This window comes from Hemiscyllium ocellatum, chromosome 16 (assembly GCF_020745735.1).
Source record: "Hemiscyllium ocellatum isolate sHemOce1 chromosome 16, sHemOce1.pat.X.cur, whole genome shotgun sequence".
NCBI lineage: Eukaryota > Metazoa > Chordata > Chondrichthyes > Orectolobiformes > Hemiscylliidae > Hemiscyllium > Hemiscyllium ocellatum.
The window spans coordinates 35688256-35705524 of NC_083416.1; the positions used below are offsets into that span (position 1 = coordinate 35688256).

The 17269-nt window shown below is 38.8% G+C and overlaps 1 protein-coding gene across 4 annotated transcripts in view; it reads left to right on the forward strand.

The window, feature by feature from the left end:
- Positions 1–15008, forward strand: part of LOC132823188 (complexin-2) — a 328275-nt gene extending 313267 nt beyond the window's left edge. For all 4 annotated transcript variants that reach the window (XM_060836776.1, XM_060836778.1, XM_060836779.1 and 1 more), the window contains one exon: positions 11580–15008. In XM_060836776.1, coding sequence (XP_060692759.1) covers positions 11580–11777 — 198 coding nt within the window. In that variant the 3' untranslated portion in view covers positions 11778–15008. The remainder of the gene's footprint in view (positions 1–11579) is intronic.
- The last annotated feature ends 2261 nt before the right edge of the window (positions 15009–17269 follow it).

A 17269-nucleotide genomic window follows, 5' to 3' on the forward strand; every position in this document is an offset into this window, starting at 1 on the left:
TGAATGCTAGAGCATTGCTTCTTCGTCAACACCAGCACCATCATCTCAATTACCATTGAACTTTAGCACCAAATAAAATTTATTTGAGAAGGGACCTTAGGTAAAATAGACCATACAAGAACACATTACAACACTTCATAGGTAAACCACTGGATTTGGAGGTGAATGAGTACGTAAGCATGTGTTTGGTACGGAGGATAGGGCTTGCAACTTTGCAATACGTGCTGTCAGCTAAGGATGGTTTACTGGTCCCTGCACAACTTGTGGGATTAACAACAATGGGGGTGACATGTACATGTAATACTGCAACAGACATCTCTCCATCATCCTGCCTTATACTCATAAAAAGTGAGAAAGTTGTCCAGCTCCCATCTTAATCTCAGATGTGACAGTGCAGTTTCTGTGCTCTTAATGCCATTCTGCAAGTCATTTGTCTTATTGGTTCTGACCTCCAGTTCAGCACCAGGTCCTTTCTGAGCTCGAGAGGTGTTGCACAGAGTGTGGTCACTTCAGTTCAACCAGTGAAAACACCTCCTTGGTCAAACACTCCGTAAAAGGTGAATGGAAGTTTCACTCCTCATAATGTTGGTCAAGAAATCTTGAAAATGGAGAAAATCCAGGAGTGCTGGGTTTTATGGTGGGTTCTGCCAAAGTAAAGATCATGTAGAAGTTCCACAGATTCCTGGGACTGGCATCTGAAAAAAAGAAGTGCAGAAATTTACATGGTAAAAATAGGCTAAGGAATATCTAAAGCAAATGAACTTAGATACAGATAATATGTCTGGTAAAGTTGAATCAAATAAAACTGTGACAGTGCCAATATTAGTTAAATTTGGGATACTTCTATATCCCTGAATATGTTTCTGACAGCAACATTATCACGTGGCCCCGGCATTATGATTGGTGTACATCATAGGATCTTGCACACTACCCCAGGCAGAAAGGCATGCGTTGTGCAGTAGCTCTCCTTTGTGTTTTATCACAATCCTGTGCTTCCAGTGAATGGGCGGACAAATGATTGAAATCAGTTTTCCACACACCGTAATTTTCGGGCTGCTATGACAACTGTTCAGAATCTCACTGTGTGAAGGCTTACCTTTGCTAAGCTGGTATTATTTTAGAAGTTAAAGCTGCTTTACAGGTGCACGGAGCACAATGCAGATGAGGAACATTAAACTCTTGTGAATTGTCACTCTACACAACACAAAAATAAAATAAAGATACGATATTTCCTTAACTATAGATGCATCTCACAATAAACTGACAGATGCTAGATATATATATTGAAAACCTCTACACCTCACTTAGGCTGGCAAAGAAAACAAAGAAAAACGACTTGTGTTACAAGAGGCCAGCCATAGGAAATGTACAGACTTTCTCTTGTCAATTGCACTCCTGAGTGAAATTGGTCCAAAGTACAAGAAATTGAAGAAGAATGTGAAGAGCTGAATCACTGCATTTATATGCAATTAAACGGTTGGGTCTCTCTATAACAGAGAAGAAATCAACAGTGCAGCTGTGAAAGGGCTCTGACAGAACAGGTAAAAAGTGGCGCACTGGGTTTGCTTTCCTGAGGGAAAAAATAAATTGTTCATCCAATACTGACATGGGACAGATGCAGGACTGGATCATCTGGATGATTTAAGAACACTAAGACATGCCTTGTACTGACTAGAAATAATCTGATATATAGTCAGTTAGTCCCACATGCTCCTGCCAATTGAAAAACACTAGTCCATTGATTACATTATAATGCTAAGAAAAAATTAGGAGGATCTCAGACTGTTACAAACAGAAATACTTTACTTAATCTATAAAGCAATCCTAATTTGAATTTGACTATTTGATAAATATTTTATACCCTGTTTTTCTGTTACAGATGCTGGTAACTAGTCATAACAATAATAAGTTGAATTTCTATAACATTTTTAATGTGACGTAAATTTTCTGAAGTGTTTTACAGGATTGCTATCAGACAAAAAATGACACCAATATGCATTTTTAGACCATCTTTGGACAGGATTCCAAAAGCTTGTCAATAAAGTGGGTTTTAAGAAGTTACTAATAGGAAGGTAGAAACAAGGAGAGGTTTGGAGGGGAATTTCAGAATTTAGAATGTAGCAAGGTGGAGGGAGAACTGCCATTAGTGAAAATTAATGACATGTAAGAGACCAGAATTGAAGGAACACAGAGACTTCAGAAGTTCTGGGGTAGGAGAGGCAATATATGAATGCAACTTATTACAAATCCATTGGTTTGGTGTTAAATTTTGTGCAACTGAATATATAAATTAAATCTTATAGTAAACATACTGCACCAGCAGAAATTTCCAGCACCTTATGAATTTTTAAGGCCGATTCTATTAAGCAACTGGGGCTAGACTTTTACCAGTCCTTTGATAATTGGCTCAAAAGCAGAAATGCCAACGAAATGGCATGGGAAGGTTTGCTCAATTTGTTTTAAGAAGCTGAGAAATTGGAGATGTTGTAGGCCGTTCAGCCGCTTGAGCCTGTTGTTTCATTGCTAAGTTCAAAGCATGTCAGATTGTCAGCACAACTCCATTTTCCTTCTTGTCTCCATAGCTCCCTCCAACACACTAGACCCTTGTGTAGATCAAAATTCTTTCTGGTTCAGCCTTGAATATATTCAATGACCCATACTCCAGTACTCTCTGGGATAGAGATTACAGATATCAATCATCCTGTGAAAGAGGAAATTTCTCTTGATCTCCATTCTAAATGGTATTTTGAAATAGTACTATTGGAATTAGCAGCAAGAAAGTGGGAGTCCAACTGAGCCACATAGAGGTCAATTAAAATTCTGTACACATCTCTCCAAAGATTGGAAAGAGTGTCCAGCAAAACCTGGTGGTCCCTGTCAGTCGAGATGGGGTTGTGCATTTTTTGGTGATTGGAAGGCTCAATATTGGCTACTGCTATTGCAATGATGATGCCTGCCCTTAGAGACTAGTCCCCACCCACACCTCTTCAAGAACACCTGATCATTGGTACACTCCTGGAGCTGTAGCCTCAGCACCAATAGCCTTGGCATTGCTGAGCTTGCTTACCATTGGGAATTTAGCTCTTGGAGACAGACCTTAATGATGGACCACAATCCTGTTTGCAAACCACTTAATTGGTGATCATCAGAAAGAATGCCCTTCCAGATCACGTCATTGGCCAAAGCACTGCGATCACAAGAAGTAATCTCAGGTCACAATGTAACCAGGTGGATTAACAATGTCAACTAGAAAGTTATTGAAGAGGTTTGAATCAGTGAAGGGAATACAGCCTTTTTAATCTGGGTTAAAGTTTATAGTTTTCTCCATTTAATCAATCTTTCAGGCAGGAAGAGTTAATCAGGCCATATTTTGGGTAAATGAGACCTCTGTACAGAGTGGTAATAACATCTCTGCCCCTTCTACCAAAGTCCCCATCAAGAGATAGTAAAGGTCTATATATTATATTTAAAAAAGACAATCATTGAGAAGTAGAGATCGTACTTAAGTCATCTCAGTTGTTTGCTCTATAAATTAAAAGCATTAAACCCTGGCATCAACATAGTTGTTCGTGCTTTTGTTAAAATGGAACAATCAAGTGCATGAAATAGCATCGTTAATGCATTTATTCTGTGTTGGATTAGATTTGACACAGGGAACAATGAGTGTTGATTTTCAGTGAGGTTCGACCTGCTGCTCTTGGATGATCATAGTTAGATCACTGAGCAAATGCAAACTGAAATTGCAATTTTACTCCATGCTTGTAATTTCCTGCTGGTTTGAGACAGAGCCAACATTGTCTCCTGAGAATTCTTTCATCCTCCACCTCAGTGAGTACCGTTTTTGTCAGTCAAGGGGAGAAGCTTCATTCTGCACCTCACAGAGCACATATTACTAGGCCTCATTTCAAAATACATCAGTCAATTAGAAAACACAGTGCTACATTTGAAAATAGGATCACATGCAAGATTGAAAATAAGGAACTTACATAATAGGACAGATATTAGAGAATACAACAGAGAATTAAAAAATGCTAATCAGATTAATTTAGAAAATGTTGAATTGTTATTTGATTTTCAGTACTACCTTTCAATAACATAATAAATGCATTTATTTTCATAATCTCAGTATTAATTTCAAAACATTACTGTCAAACTCTGCCACTGTGGATTTGATTCAAAGTCAGTGTTATCAGAAATCTTTAGTAACCTGCAGGGGTGGTGTGTGTATAGAATGAGCTGGCAGAGGAAGTGGTGGAGAATGGTAAAATTACAATATTTATAAGGCATCTGGATGGGGACATGAATAGGAAGGGTTTAGGGGGACGTGGGCTGAGTGCTAGCAAATGGGATTAGGTCAGATTGGGATGTCTATTTGGCAGAGCTGAGTTGGGCCATAGGGTCTGTTTCCATGCTATATGACTCTATGATTCTATGAATGGCAAAGAGAGATGTTCTGAAGATTTGAAAACTTTTCTAACAGATTTGAAACATTCAGAGAATTGCACAAATTTATATGACTGATTAAATATCGTCTCAATAGTGCACAGATAAATTTTCTTGTCTATTGCTAGTTTGCCTGTAGCAGTACCCAGATCCTGTGCTCTCTAAATTGTTGGAGACCAGACTGATGCCCCAAGTTGTGCTTGGCATCCACTGGAAGACACGGCAGGTTAGGAATTGCCAAGGAATATTCAACTTTTGTCAGGAAGATCCCCTGCTCCCCACGGCCCTCCAGAAGAGTCTTTGACTCTGCATTAGTGCTGGAGACTTCAGACAGTTCCAATTGACTTACCCAGATAACTACCCAGGAAATGTCAGCCAGAAAAATTCTAATTCCTGGGTATCTACACAACTGAGCTGCCAATCACTCGCATTGACCCCTCTTCTACCCTTCCCCAAATCTGATTCTCTCAATAACCCCATAACCCTCCCTGACACTCCATCGATCCACTACACCCTGACCTGACTCACACCCCTGATCTCTTGTGTTGCCACCATCAGTCCGACTAACCCCCAACCTGACCCAACTACCCCTTCTGACCAACACAAACCCCAACCACTTCCTGTCAAGAACTGACCACTGACCACCACCTAAATACCCACTACCACACCAATGAGAGCTAACTACTTCCAACCACTTAAACCCCTGTAAGCTGACCTGAGTAACCTCCAACCTGACAATCACTCCCGACCCAGCTACTATCTGACTCATCTATCCAGTCCAATCATCCTGCCACCCAGCCACCTGCCAGCTTACTCACTGGTCATCCTTCTCCCCTACCCATCATACCCATTCATTAACATTCACTCTGGACATTGAAACTTAAGTTTATGATGGGTCATGCCATAAGAAAGGGCATGTCCAGTCCTACCCCGACACTCCAGTTTGACATTGAAGATGTTTGATTTAAGGTACAGTCTCCCTTTCTAAAGGAGTTTGCCTCAAAAGCTTCTCTCAGAAGCAGCATCAGAATGGGCAAGAGTAGGGGCTGAGGAGCAATTGATGATGTTTGGTGCCATGAGGAAGATCCAGCCCAGTTATATATGCAATGGAGGAAATATTTACAGATCTGGCTCACCGGCAGTAGGATGGGCAGAAAGTCATGTGCCGTTTGCCTCAGCAGCTTGTGAGGAAGGACAGGAAAATTGATTGGAGCAAAGGTGAGAGATAGGTGTAACAGTAATGAGACAGGGTATTCATCACCAAGCAAGTGAGACTTGTATACTTGTGTGCCAGCCACATCTACATTTATTGCTATCCCTAATTGCCCTTGTGAAAGTGATGATGAGTAGACTTCTTGAGGCACTACAGTCCTTGCGGTGTGGATACACTACAGTGAGAAGGTTCCATGATTATGATCCAGTGTCAGTGAAGGACCTGCAATATTGTTCCTCATCAGGATGATGTATGGCTTGGAGGGGAGCTTTCAAAAGCTTGTGCTCCTGCAGCCTTTGTCCTTCAGGTGGGAGAGCTCATCCATTTGCTGTCAAAGCAGCTTTAGTAAGTTATTTCAGTAATCTTGGAGATGGGATACACTGCTGTTACTGTGTGATGACAGCGGAGGGAGTGAATGTTAACAGTGATGGACATGGTGCTAGTCAAGCAGGTTACTTTGCTTTGGATACTGTTGAGCTTCTCGAATGTTGTTGGAGGTGCTCTCATTCAGTTAAGTGGGAGTATTCTGTCACACAGAAACAGAAATGGAACAAGCACAAACCATTCAGTCCTCCAAGATTGGTCCACCATTCAACATGAGAGACAAAACCTGTGGTGCTGGATGCATACAGCCAGTCAAGCAGCATCTGAGGAGCAGGAGAGTCAATGTTTCGAGCATAAGCTTTTCATCAAGAGCGTGATGAAGTGCTTATGCTTGTAACCTCGACTCTCCCCCACCTAGGCTGCTGCCTGACCGGCTGTGCTTATGCAGCGCTACAATTTTTGACTCTGATCTTCAGCATCTGCAGTCCTCACTTTCTCCCACCATTCAAATTGACCATTACTGATCATCCAACTTAGTATTCTGTTCCCACTTTGTCCGTTACCCTTTGATCCATTTATATATGAATTATATCTGATTCCTTCTTGAAAACATTCAGTGCTTGTCCTCAACCGTTTTTTTGTGCCATAGAATTCAGTGGACTCACCATTCTCCTGGTGAAGAAATTTCTCATCATCTCAGTCCTAAATGGTCTACGCTATTCCCTTAAACTGCAACTTACAGTTCTGGACTCCATAGTCATTGGAAAATTTACTTGTCTAATCCTGTTACAATCTTATAGGTTTCTATGAGATTTTCCCCTCATTATTTTAACTCCATTGAATATAGTCCTAACCAGTCCATTGTTTCTTCATACATCAGTCCTGCCATCGCAGGAATCAATCTGATAAATATCTGTTGGACTCCTTGCATAGCTAGAGCATCCTTCCTTAGATAAGGAAACCAAAACTGTATGACAACTTCAGGCATTTTCTCACCAAGACCCTGTACAATTGCAGCCATCCTTATTCCAGTAGTAAGAATCCTCTTGCCACAAACGCCATTATACCATTTGCTTTCTTCACTGCCTGCTGCATCTGCATGTTTATTTTCAGCAACTGGTGTACAAGGCTACCCAGGTCTTGTTGCATTCTGCTTTCCCACTCTATTGCCATTCAGATAACAATCTACCTTCCTGCTTTTGCAACTAAAGTGGATAACTTCAAATTAATTTATATTATATTGCATCTGACATGCATTTGCTCAACTTGCCCAAGTCACACTGATGCACCTTTGCATCAAGCTGACACTCCAACTCAGCTTAGTGTCATCTGCAAGCTTGGAGATATACATTTAGTACCTTATCTAAATCAGTAAACATATTGTGAAAAGCTGGAGTCCAAGCACTGTCTTTCTGACTGCATAGATGCTTCTGGGGAAGCAACTTTTGCAACTGAAGTCACTTTTGAAATGCAGTCAATGTTGTAATACAGGAAATGTAGCATTCACCTTGCAGACAGCAAACTCCCATAAAAAAACATTGAGATTAACTCGTGGTCATTTTTTCGTAATGTTTATTTTGAACAAGGGATCAAAAATATTGCTTGCACATTGCTGAGAGGGCAGATGGAGTCAGAATTTCATATCACACTGATAGCTCCTCTGATAGTGCAGAACTCCCTTAGTCCCATAATGGAGTGTCAAGCTAATTTCTGTACTCAAGCAGGCTTTGAGTCCCAAACAGAAAGTGAAGAGTTAATGTTTGTGAAATGCTCAGCTTTACAAGGTGTTGCATGAAAGAAAATATGTCTGGGTAATCATCAACCAGTTTAGCGAACTTTGTTCTATTCACCTAGATGGATCAGCCATTTATTTGTCTGACACTGTCTGTGGACAGTGTTATCAGGGTGAGATAGCAGAACCAGATGCAAAGCTTTGCAATAAGAGCATATGCAGCTAATATTTGTGCTGGCAGAGAAAGTGGCTAGGCAGCTGTGGCTTCAAGACTGTATCTCAGCTTTTCTTTACTGTAAGTTTTATCTATCAATTCTTAATCCCCTGCATTTTAAGCTTTGGAAAAGATCAGATGCCTTTTTGAATTTATCTAAGGGATTTCTGAATTGATCTTTCCTTCCCATCATTGCAGCACTTTCTTTGAGTTATTCTCAGAGTTTTAAAATTCATTTATATATTTCCTCTCTTGACTACCTCTTTCTTCTTACACATGTTACTGTATCCCTGAATCTATGAATAAAATGGAAATAGGCAGATCCATTTGAGTGCTTTTAACACGTTAACACTCAACTAGAATTAGGATCAGCTCATATCTTAAGTAAAAACCAAAAGAACTATGGGTGCTGCAAATCAGAAACAAAATCATGAATTGCTGGAAAAACTCAGAACTTAGAAAGGGGTTACTCGATCCAAAACATTAACCTGATTTCTCTCCACAGATGCTGCCAGACCTGCTGAGTTTTTCCAAAGAACCAACTCCTGCTTACCTGATCAGTTTCCTGGAATTATTCCAAACTAAAATTCTTCTAAGGTCATTAAAAGAATCTGTGCTGAGATTTTGTTTTAAATCAGGGCATGATCAGAAGGCTTTATCACACACCATCATAATGTAACTGCATACAAACTATTTATGGAATTGTATTCTAAGTACCGCGTTCTGGGTATTGGCTGCCTTACCCTACGTTTCTACAATTTGCACGGAGCTGAGTGAAACTGTACTCATCTGCATGAGCAGAAAATTGCATATTTTATTTCAGCCCATTCCGTTTTAGGTATGACCACCACCAACTGAAGAATATATTTCTCTTACTAAGATACTTCCCCAGGCTAACTTTCAACTGGTCATTTACTCATGTGCACGTTAATTTGCAATTTTCCACTCATGCAGATGAGTACAGTTTCACTTATCCCCATGCAAAATGTAGAAACACAGGGTAAGGCAGCCAATACCCAGAATACAATAATTATAATACAATTTCATAAATAATTTGTTTGCAGTTACATTATGATGGTGTGATAACGCCTTCTGATTGTGCCCTGAATTAAAAAAAAACTCTCAGCATAGATTATTTTAATGGTCTTTTGAAGTATTTTAGTTTGGAATAATTCCAGGAAACTGATGCAGGTAAACAGGAGTTGGTCCTTTGGAAATCTAATGAGCAAATTGTAGTGACATATTATGATTGTGAGTCATCTAGTCTGTTGTGTCTTAACAAACACACACATTGAATTTATTTTGTTTTTTTCCCCCCAAAACCTAAACTCAAACCAACTTATACATGATTTACACATGTTACAATAACATACCCAAAACTCTTCCAACTTTTCTTATCATCTATGGATTCTTTCATCTGAATACCTCGTAAAAACTGGCTATCCTTCCAGGTTATGGCACCTCATATACAATTATCTTGTAATTCAGTACACTGAGAGGTTATCTTCAAATAAGCACATTTTCAAGTGCAAAGACAGTCGTTTTTCGGGTGTTGCATTACAATTATTTGAACATAATGTTTATCCTTACTGGGAGACACTGCAGATGCTAGAAAGTCAGAGTCAATAAAGTGTGAAACTGGAAAAAGTACTGCAGGTCAAGCAGCATTAGAGGGGCAGGGGAGTCGATGTTTTAGTCAGGACCTTTCATCAAGACTAGGGAGGGGGAAGAGGGCTGAGAAATAAATAGAGGAAGGGAGTGGGGTCTGGGGAAGGTAGGCAGGATGGTGACAGGTGGATGCAGGTAGCAAGTGATTGGTCCTGTCTTGAAATGTTGACTCTCCTGCTCCTCTGATGCTGCTCGACCTGCCATGCTTATTCCAGTCCACGATTTATCGACTTTGACTTTCCTGCATCCGCAGTCCTCACTGTCTCCAAGTTGCTGAAAACCATGCTGCGAAGCCTCTGCTGTTGTAGCCTGTAGTCTGTTGGACTATAACCCGATGTTGTATAATTTTTAACTTTATACATCCCAGGCCAACACCGGCGTCTCCACATTATGTCTGCCAAGGATGCCAATCTTGAAGGAGCTTTCTTCCTCCCTCTTCAAAGATCTCAGTGGGTTTCTCTCCCACTGCAACCCCCTAATCATTTGCTCCCCCATGACCTGAGCTAACCTGTCCATCTTTCTTCCCACCTATCCACTCCACCCTCCCCACTGACTAATCCTAATCACCTATCTGCATCCATCAGTTGCCATCCCACCTACCATTCCCACAGCCCCACCCCCTCCCTCTATTTGTTTCTCAGGCCCCTTCCCCTGCCCCGGTCCTGATGAAAGGTTCCTGACCTGAAACATTAACTCTCCTGCTCCTCTGATGCTGCTTGACCTTTTCCCAGCTCCAATCTTTATTGACCTATCCTTACTGGGACAAGCATACCATAGCTTTCTTTAATAAGAATCTTTCATAGCATCATTAAAATACACATTGTCCAAAAAGCTGAATTGAAATGGATCAGCCATATAAATACTGTGGATAGAAAAGCCATCAGACCCTGCAAATCTCCTGATTTTCTGAAATTAGTGACACATCTCCTGTTTCCCTGATACTTGTCCACCATTTACATAGACTCACCTTAGAAGTGTGATTGAACACTCACAATACTCAAGGAGCTTGACATCATATAGTACAAAGCTGCCCACTCAAACGATATCCCATCTATTCCTATTTCCTATTCATGCATAGTGGCATTATGTGTACAATCTACAAGATGCACTGCAACAACTCACCCAGATTCATTAAACAGTACCTTCAAAGTTTGCAATTTCTGCCATCAAGAAAGAAAAGGGCAGTGTATACAGCAGAACACTATCCCTTGGAAGTTCCCCTCCAAGCCACACACTATCCTGACCTGGAAATATCTTGAAGTTCCTTCGCTGGTGCTAGGTCTTAATATTGGAACTTCTTTCCTGACAGCACTGCACTACATGAATTGCAGTGGTTCAGAGGACTGACCACTACCACCTTCCCAAGCATAGTTAGGGCTGGACAAAAAATGTTGTCCACATCCTGTGAATGAAAAGAAATTGGAAGTTTTTCTGGTGTCTGTTCTCTAATGTGTTTGCCTGACATGCATGAATGACAATTGAATGAATGAAACTTTAATTTCAGAACTGCAGGAGGGATATACGCTGTGGAATATACGCTGTGGGATATATGTTTTCCTTTGGTCCTGATTGGTCACATTGATTTATATCATTTATTTAAATATTTATGTAGACATATATCTTAATTAAATTATCAGACAATTTGACCATAACCTGACATTTGCTCAATCAATATGGGAATGGGCACATTTTCTGAATCTAACTTTTGTATTGTTCCCATGGAGGAAATTCAACACAGCTGTTCATGACTATGGCAGTCTATCTGCATTGGATACAGTTGCATGTTAATCAATACCCAAAATCAAATCAGAGTTTAATCGATGTTACTTTGTAAATGTTGCACTGGAGCTTACAAAATAATGCCGAATAACAAACTTCACATGGATAGAAAATGCTGTGGAATGTATAATCAGACATGCTGTTCAATGCTTTTGTGCATTCTGTATGGGGTCATTTTAAAGATATCTACTTTCTTTAAACACTAGTATGGCCTAAAGAAGAAGGAAGAAAAAGAAGCTGAGGAAAAGGCTGCAATGGAAGCACCAATAGAAGGGAGTTTGACTCGTCCAAAGAAAGCAATTCCTGCTGGTTGTGGTGATGATGAGGAAGAGGAAGAAGAAAGCATCCTTGATACTGTCCTTAAGTATCTTCCTGGACCACTTCAAGACATGTTCAAGAAGTAGTTTATGAATACTTTATATTGTAAATTATTTTAAGTTACATTAATAGGATTTACATATGTTTTGACCACATATTAAAATACATTTCTTTTTCTCTGACTAGATTAAATGCTTAAACTTTTACTGCAATATAAATACAAATGATTTTTTGTGCCTCTCTATGATGTAAGCCATGGTGAGGGGGTTGACATGAGCATGAGGAGTCTGGGAGACCAGTAGGCCTCATGTAAACTCCTAACTGTCTCTGTTGTAGACTCCAGATATGCTCATGTAATATTGAAATTCTCAACCTCACAACTGGCAGTATTAATTTGTGTTCATTGCTGAGCTTTTCTACTGTATTGCAGACATTATTGAAGTTGCCTTTTTAATTTGCCATATTGCTAAATGTGCTGTGATGTGTGACTTGGTTGTGGGTTGTTACAGAAGAACTAGGGGTGGCATGCAGCTAGGCACCCTGCGTTGTATGTGTGTAAGATCTGACAATTTTCACAGTGATTTCTACTGAGATTTTTAAAAGTTTTATGCAGTCACTTGTTTTGTAGCAAATATCTTGCATGATTTGCTAAGATGGTGAAACTGTACAATATCATAAATGGAAATGCCCTTTTGTTAGAAAATGGCAATTTGCAATATAAGTTGATAATTTTTATGTTGTAAAAATATCCAGCATCATTGCTTTTTGGAGAAGGCATGAGGATCTTTCTGGTTTAATGTACTAAGGTAGCAGTGTCATTTTCTGTACATCACAGAGAAAATATGTTTGTTTAAAAATGGTGAGGCCACCAATGCACTAAATCCAATCCAATTATATCGTCAGCATTGAAAATGATTTCATGATTATCATCAGTCCATGGAACACAGTGCCCAGAAAAATGCTAATTCAACTCCTCCGCCTTTATATTACACAACGCTAAAATGGATAGTGAAAGAAATTATTTCTCAAACATTCCTAAATATTGATGTGCCCAAAGCCTTTCTTGAAGTTGCAGCAGTGGTGTGGGTGTCAGGTCTTTATAACTGTCACTTCCTTTCCACTGTCTTACTACCTTTAGTTCAAGATGTGAATTTATTGGTGTCTTCAACTGTCAGGAATATGGGGGAATGAAGTTTATAAAGAAATTTAGAAATTTGCGGTGCATTGCATGATAACCAGTCAAGTACTGATTATACAGAGTAATGGACTGCCATCATATTTAAAAAAACTTTTTCTTGGACCACTTAATGTTTTGTAGCCATTGATCTAATATTTTATACATTTGTAACTTTTTGAACGTTCTTATTACTTTGGTTACTTTTTGTAACAGAGGCTATTTCTATTATAGGCACTAATTGTCATGCACAGGATTTCAGCAAATTAATACGCATAGGAACAAGACATTCTCAGTGTTTAATGACTGATTGAGCAGAATATTTACAAATCAAAACCCGACATTCCTGGAGCACTTTCTTATTGGAACTAAAATTTCTGAGAATGAAAATATGGCTTAACATTTAGTTTTCCTTGTCACCTGTCATGAGATAAAGCTACATTAAATTGTTTAATTAAAACAAAACTGCTTAACAATGAATTGAAACAGATTACATGAAATGGGAATTTCAAAAATAAATGCTTCTATTTAAGTCACTTCCTTTGCAACAAAGAACTCACATCAGATATTATTCTCTCCTCAGTTACATACCAATGACATTTTCAGTAGTTTAGGCAAACTTAAGTGAATAGTTGAAGTGTTTTAATATCAATCCATTACAACTGTTCAGCAGTAATGTATTCCCATGTATATATGACTGATCCATTCTAAATGCTACCACGGAGTGAAAATATTAGCAATTTGTCTTTGGATGTAGCGCAGACTGACTTCTGCTGTACATGTGGATTTTTATTTAATGTTAAGCTTTGCTGCTTGCATATAACACTGTTTCAGCTCTGCTGAATTTCAGTAGACTAATAGTTGTGTTTCACCCGCATTTCATTTTGCACCAAACCAAAGAGAGTTGTTCTCTATGGATGTCACTGATTTAATTGCTTCCCATGGCATAAAACTAGGTTAAAATTTAGAGAAAATTAGTTTAAAAATCTCAGGTATTGGTTCTTGGATTTCAAACCACTATGCAGGAGAGTTGCTTGTGTTTGTGTTATGCTTGCTGTTTCCCACCGCAGTCCTACTAAAACAAAACCAGGTCTCCATTCAGGAGAATCCTAAGTTAATGTTTAAAGTTAATTTAGGGTTGTTAAGCTTCTTCAGTTAAACTCTTTTCAATAGTTAAAGCCATATCAGTTAGACTGCAATACTAAAGGTAAATTGAAAGGAAACATCTTTTCCTAAAAGAAGAGTGTATTGAATAATTTATACTTAAAGCAACAGTGATGTCTGTTTGTCTATGTGTGAACTTAATCATGCTGTCAAAACATCTGTCTAGTTTTGGACCAGTCTCTGTAACAGGGTAATTCGCTTGGGCTCACGTCTCATTCTCATTAACCATACTCCATAGTAATTACATCATCTTAACCATTTGGAAATGTGATCTGCTTTTAAATGTTGAACTTCCATTGTACAATACAATGGTACACATAGTGTATGTATTTACGAAAAATATTTATGAAAGCCATGCTTGTTCTTCAGATGTTTGTAACACTAAAGCTAATATTCACTAAGTTGTAGAAGAAATGCACGTTTAAAAGTGTTATCTTTACTGATTGTGAATTTCAAGTAAAGGTGCCACAGGGTTAAGAATAATGGAAACTGAACGCGTTCAACCTTATTCTCAGCTGGTGTGCCTCTTCGTTAGCATTATAATTTCAAAGTGCTGAATTTGAAGGTTTTTTTTAAATTGGCTTTAACAAAGTCATTAGACATATTTCAGTGTTCTGCATAAGGAACTGTTAAGAAGTCTTAATATGATAGTTGCTAGATTCTGAAATGTAAAATTGTAACATATTTAAAATAACTTAATCTTTCGTTTCTGTTGTGCCACTTTATTTCTTGCAAGAAACTAACTTGAATATAGTAAGGTTGAATAGGTTCAGTAATGATTATTTTTCATAGCAAGCTAGAAGAGTTAACCTTTGCAGCCCAGCAAAACTTAAAATTCTGCGCTCTGATTTATGAGAATGTAAACTTTGTCCATCTGATAGAAGACTGTAATTTCACTGCATGTCATAAATGTGTAAATCACTGTAGTACTGTCACAAACTAAACTCATTATTCTTTAAAATAAAATGATTTATAAAAACAGTTATTTTGCTTTCTTTGTGAAAGAGCCAGATGTTTTTGACAATGTTGGGTTCAGAAGAGGTTAAACAATTGATCACCTGTTCCAAGATCCTTTTAAATGAGGTAAAATTGGAACAAACCAAACTGCAACATATTTATAAAGTTGATTTTTTTTGTCTTTCAATTTGATGGTCTTAAAAATATCTTAGCATATTTTTCTACATGCCATTACATTTACTAAGTCCCTAATATTTGGTAAAGATGTCAGTTCTCTGTTAATGGCAATACTTCAGGCCAATTGCACAATACTTAAATGCGCATTATAATGAGTAATGAAACGTCAGTGAACAATCCGACATCTGGTCAAATCAGTGCTGAGTCCACTGCTTTTTGTCATTTATATAAATGATGTGGATATGAATATAGGAAGTACGGTTAGTAAGTTTGCAGGTGGTATAGTAGACAGTAAAGAAGGCTATCTCAGTTTACAACAGAGATCAGGTGGGCCAGTGGACCGAGGAGTTGAGTATAATTCAGATAAATGTGACATGTTGCATTTTGGTAAGGCAAACAAGTGCAGAACTTGTACAGTTAATGGCAGGGCCCTAGGGAATTTTGCTGATCAAAGAGACCTTGGGATGCAGGTACATAGTTCCTTTAAATTAAACAGATAGGGTGGTGAAAAAGACATTCGGCATGCTAGCCTTCATTGGTCAGAACATTGAATATACAAATTGGGACGTCATGCTGCGGCTGTACAGGACGTTGATGAGGCTGCTTTTAGAATGCTGCATACAATTTTAGTCGCCCTTCTATAGGAAGGATTTTGTTAAACTTGAGAGGGTGCAGTAAAGATTTACAAGGATGTTGCTGGGTCTGGAGCTTTGAGCTATGGGGACAGGCTAAATAGGCTGGGGCTTTTTTTCCCTGGAATACTGGAGGCTTTTTCCTCAGATAGGGGAGTCCAAAACCAGAGGGCGTAGGCTTGAGATGAGAGGGGAAAGATTTAAGAAGGACCTGAGGGGTAACTTTTTCACAGAGGATTGTGTGTATGGAACAAGCTGCCAGACAAAGTGATGGAGGCAGATACAATTACAACATTTAGAAGGCATCTGGATGGGTTTATGATGAGGAAGGATTGAGAGGGATATGAGCCAAATGTTGGAAAATGGGACTAGTTCAGATTAGGATGTCTGGTTGGTGCAGACAAGTTGGACTATAAGGTCTGTGTCTGTGCTGTATGACTCTATGACTATGAAATACATAATACAATACATTGTTTTACAATAATAATAAATAAACAAAACAAATAATTTGAGCTGCTAGTCACAAAGGACTCAATCCTGAGTTGAAATTAACTGACACTAATCCTGGCTGGCTGTGGTGGAGGGTTTTGTATCTTGAACGCACATATTGGATGATGTCTGATCCAGTGTATGAAAGATGAGCTCTGGCAGATCTGCTGTCTTACTAACTGGCTCAGTGGCATATCCCTTGTCAGCACTGATATTCCCCACAGTTGGTGTTTTGTGTCCATTGCACTTTTTCTACTCTGTTACCTGCAACATTGTTGTAAATGTTTGCTTCCATATTAATTTGAATGTGTTGCTTATTTTGTATATGTAGAGACAAATAGAATAGTAGAAATATAACATGAACAATATATATGATTTGACAGCTCTAGCAATGTAAATGCCACATTTGCAATATAATATTATTAATAGCAAAAATGTTCTTTCTTGATCCTGGTCCCACAACAAGAGGCGTATGAGGCAGCTGAAGCATGTTTGTACCTCTGATACTGTAGCTTACATTTTCCTCATGGGCTATAAGCCTAAAGCCAAAGGCATTCTCGAACTTGCCTTAGGATTTTTGAAAGGATTTTCAAATTGTTAATTAACCTGAGAAAATGCTGGAGAAACTCAGCAGGTCCGGCAGCATCTGTGGAGAAAGAAGCGGAATTAACATTTCGAGTTCGGTATGATTCTTCTTCACACACATTCTCTCTCCGTAGATGCTGCCAGACTGCTGAGTTTCACCAGCATTTTCTGTGTTTGCTTCAGATTCCCAGCATCTGCTATGATTTGCCTTGACAATCAACATGCTTAGCCAAAATGGGAATATACTTCCTGTGGCCATTAAATTCTGGTTTGCAACTCAACCTTAAAACTTCTGGTTCAGAGGTAGAAATGCAATCACTTTGCCACAACAGCTGCTCTTCAAAAATATTTGCTAGAAGTGAAGCGACTCCATTTTTAATTATGATCCAAATTAACACTG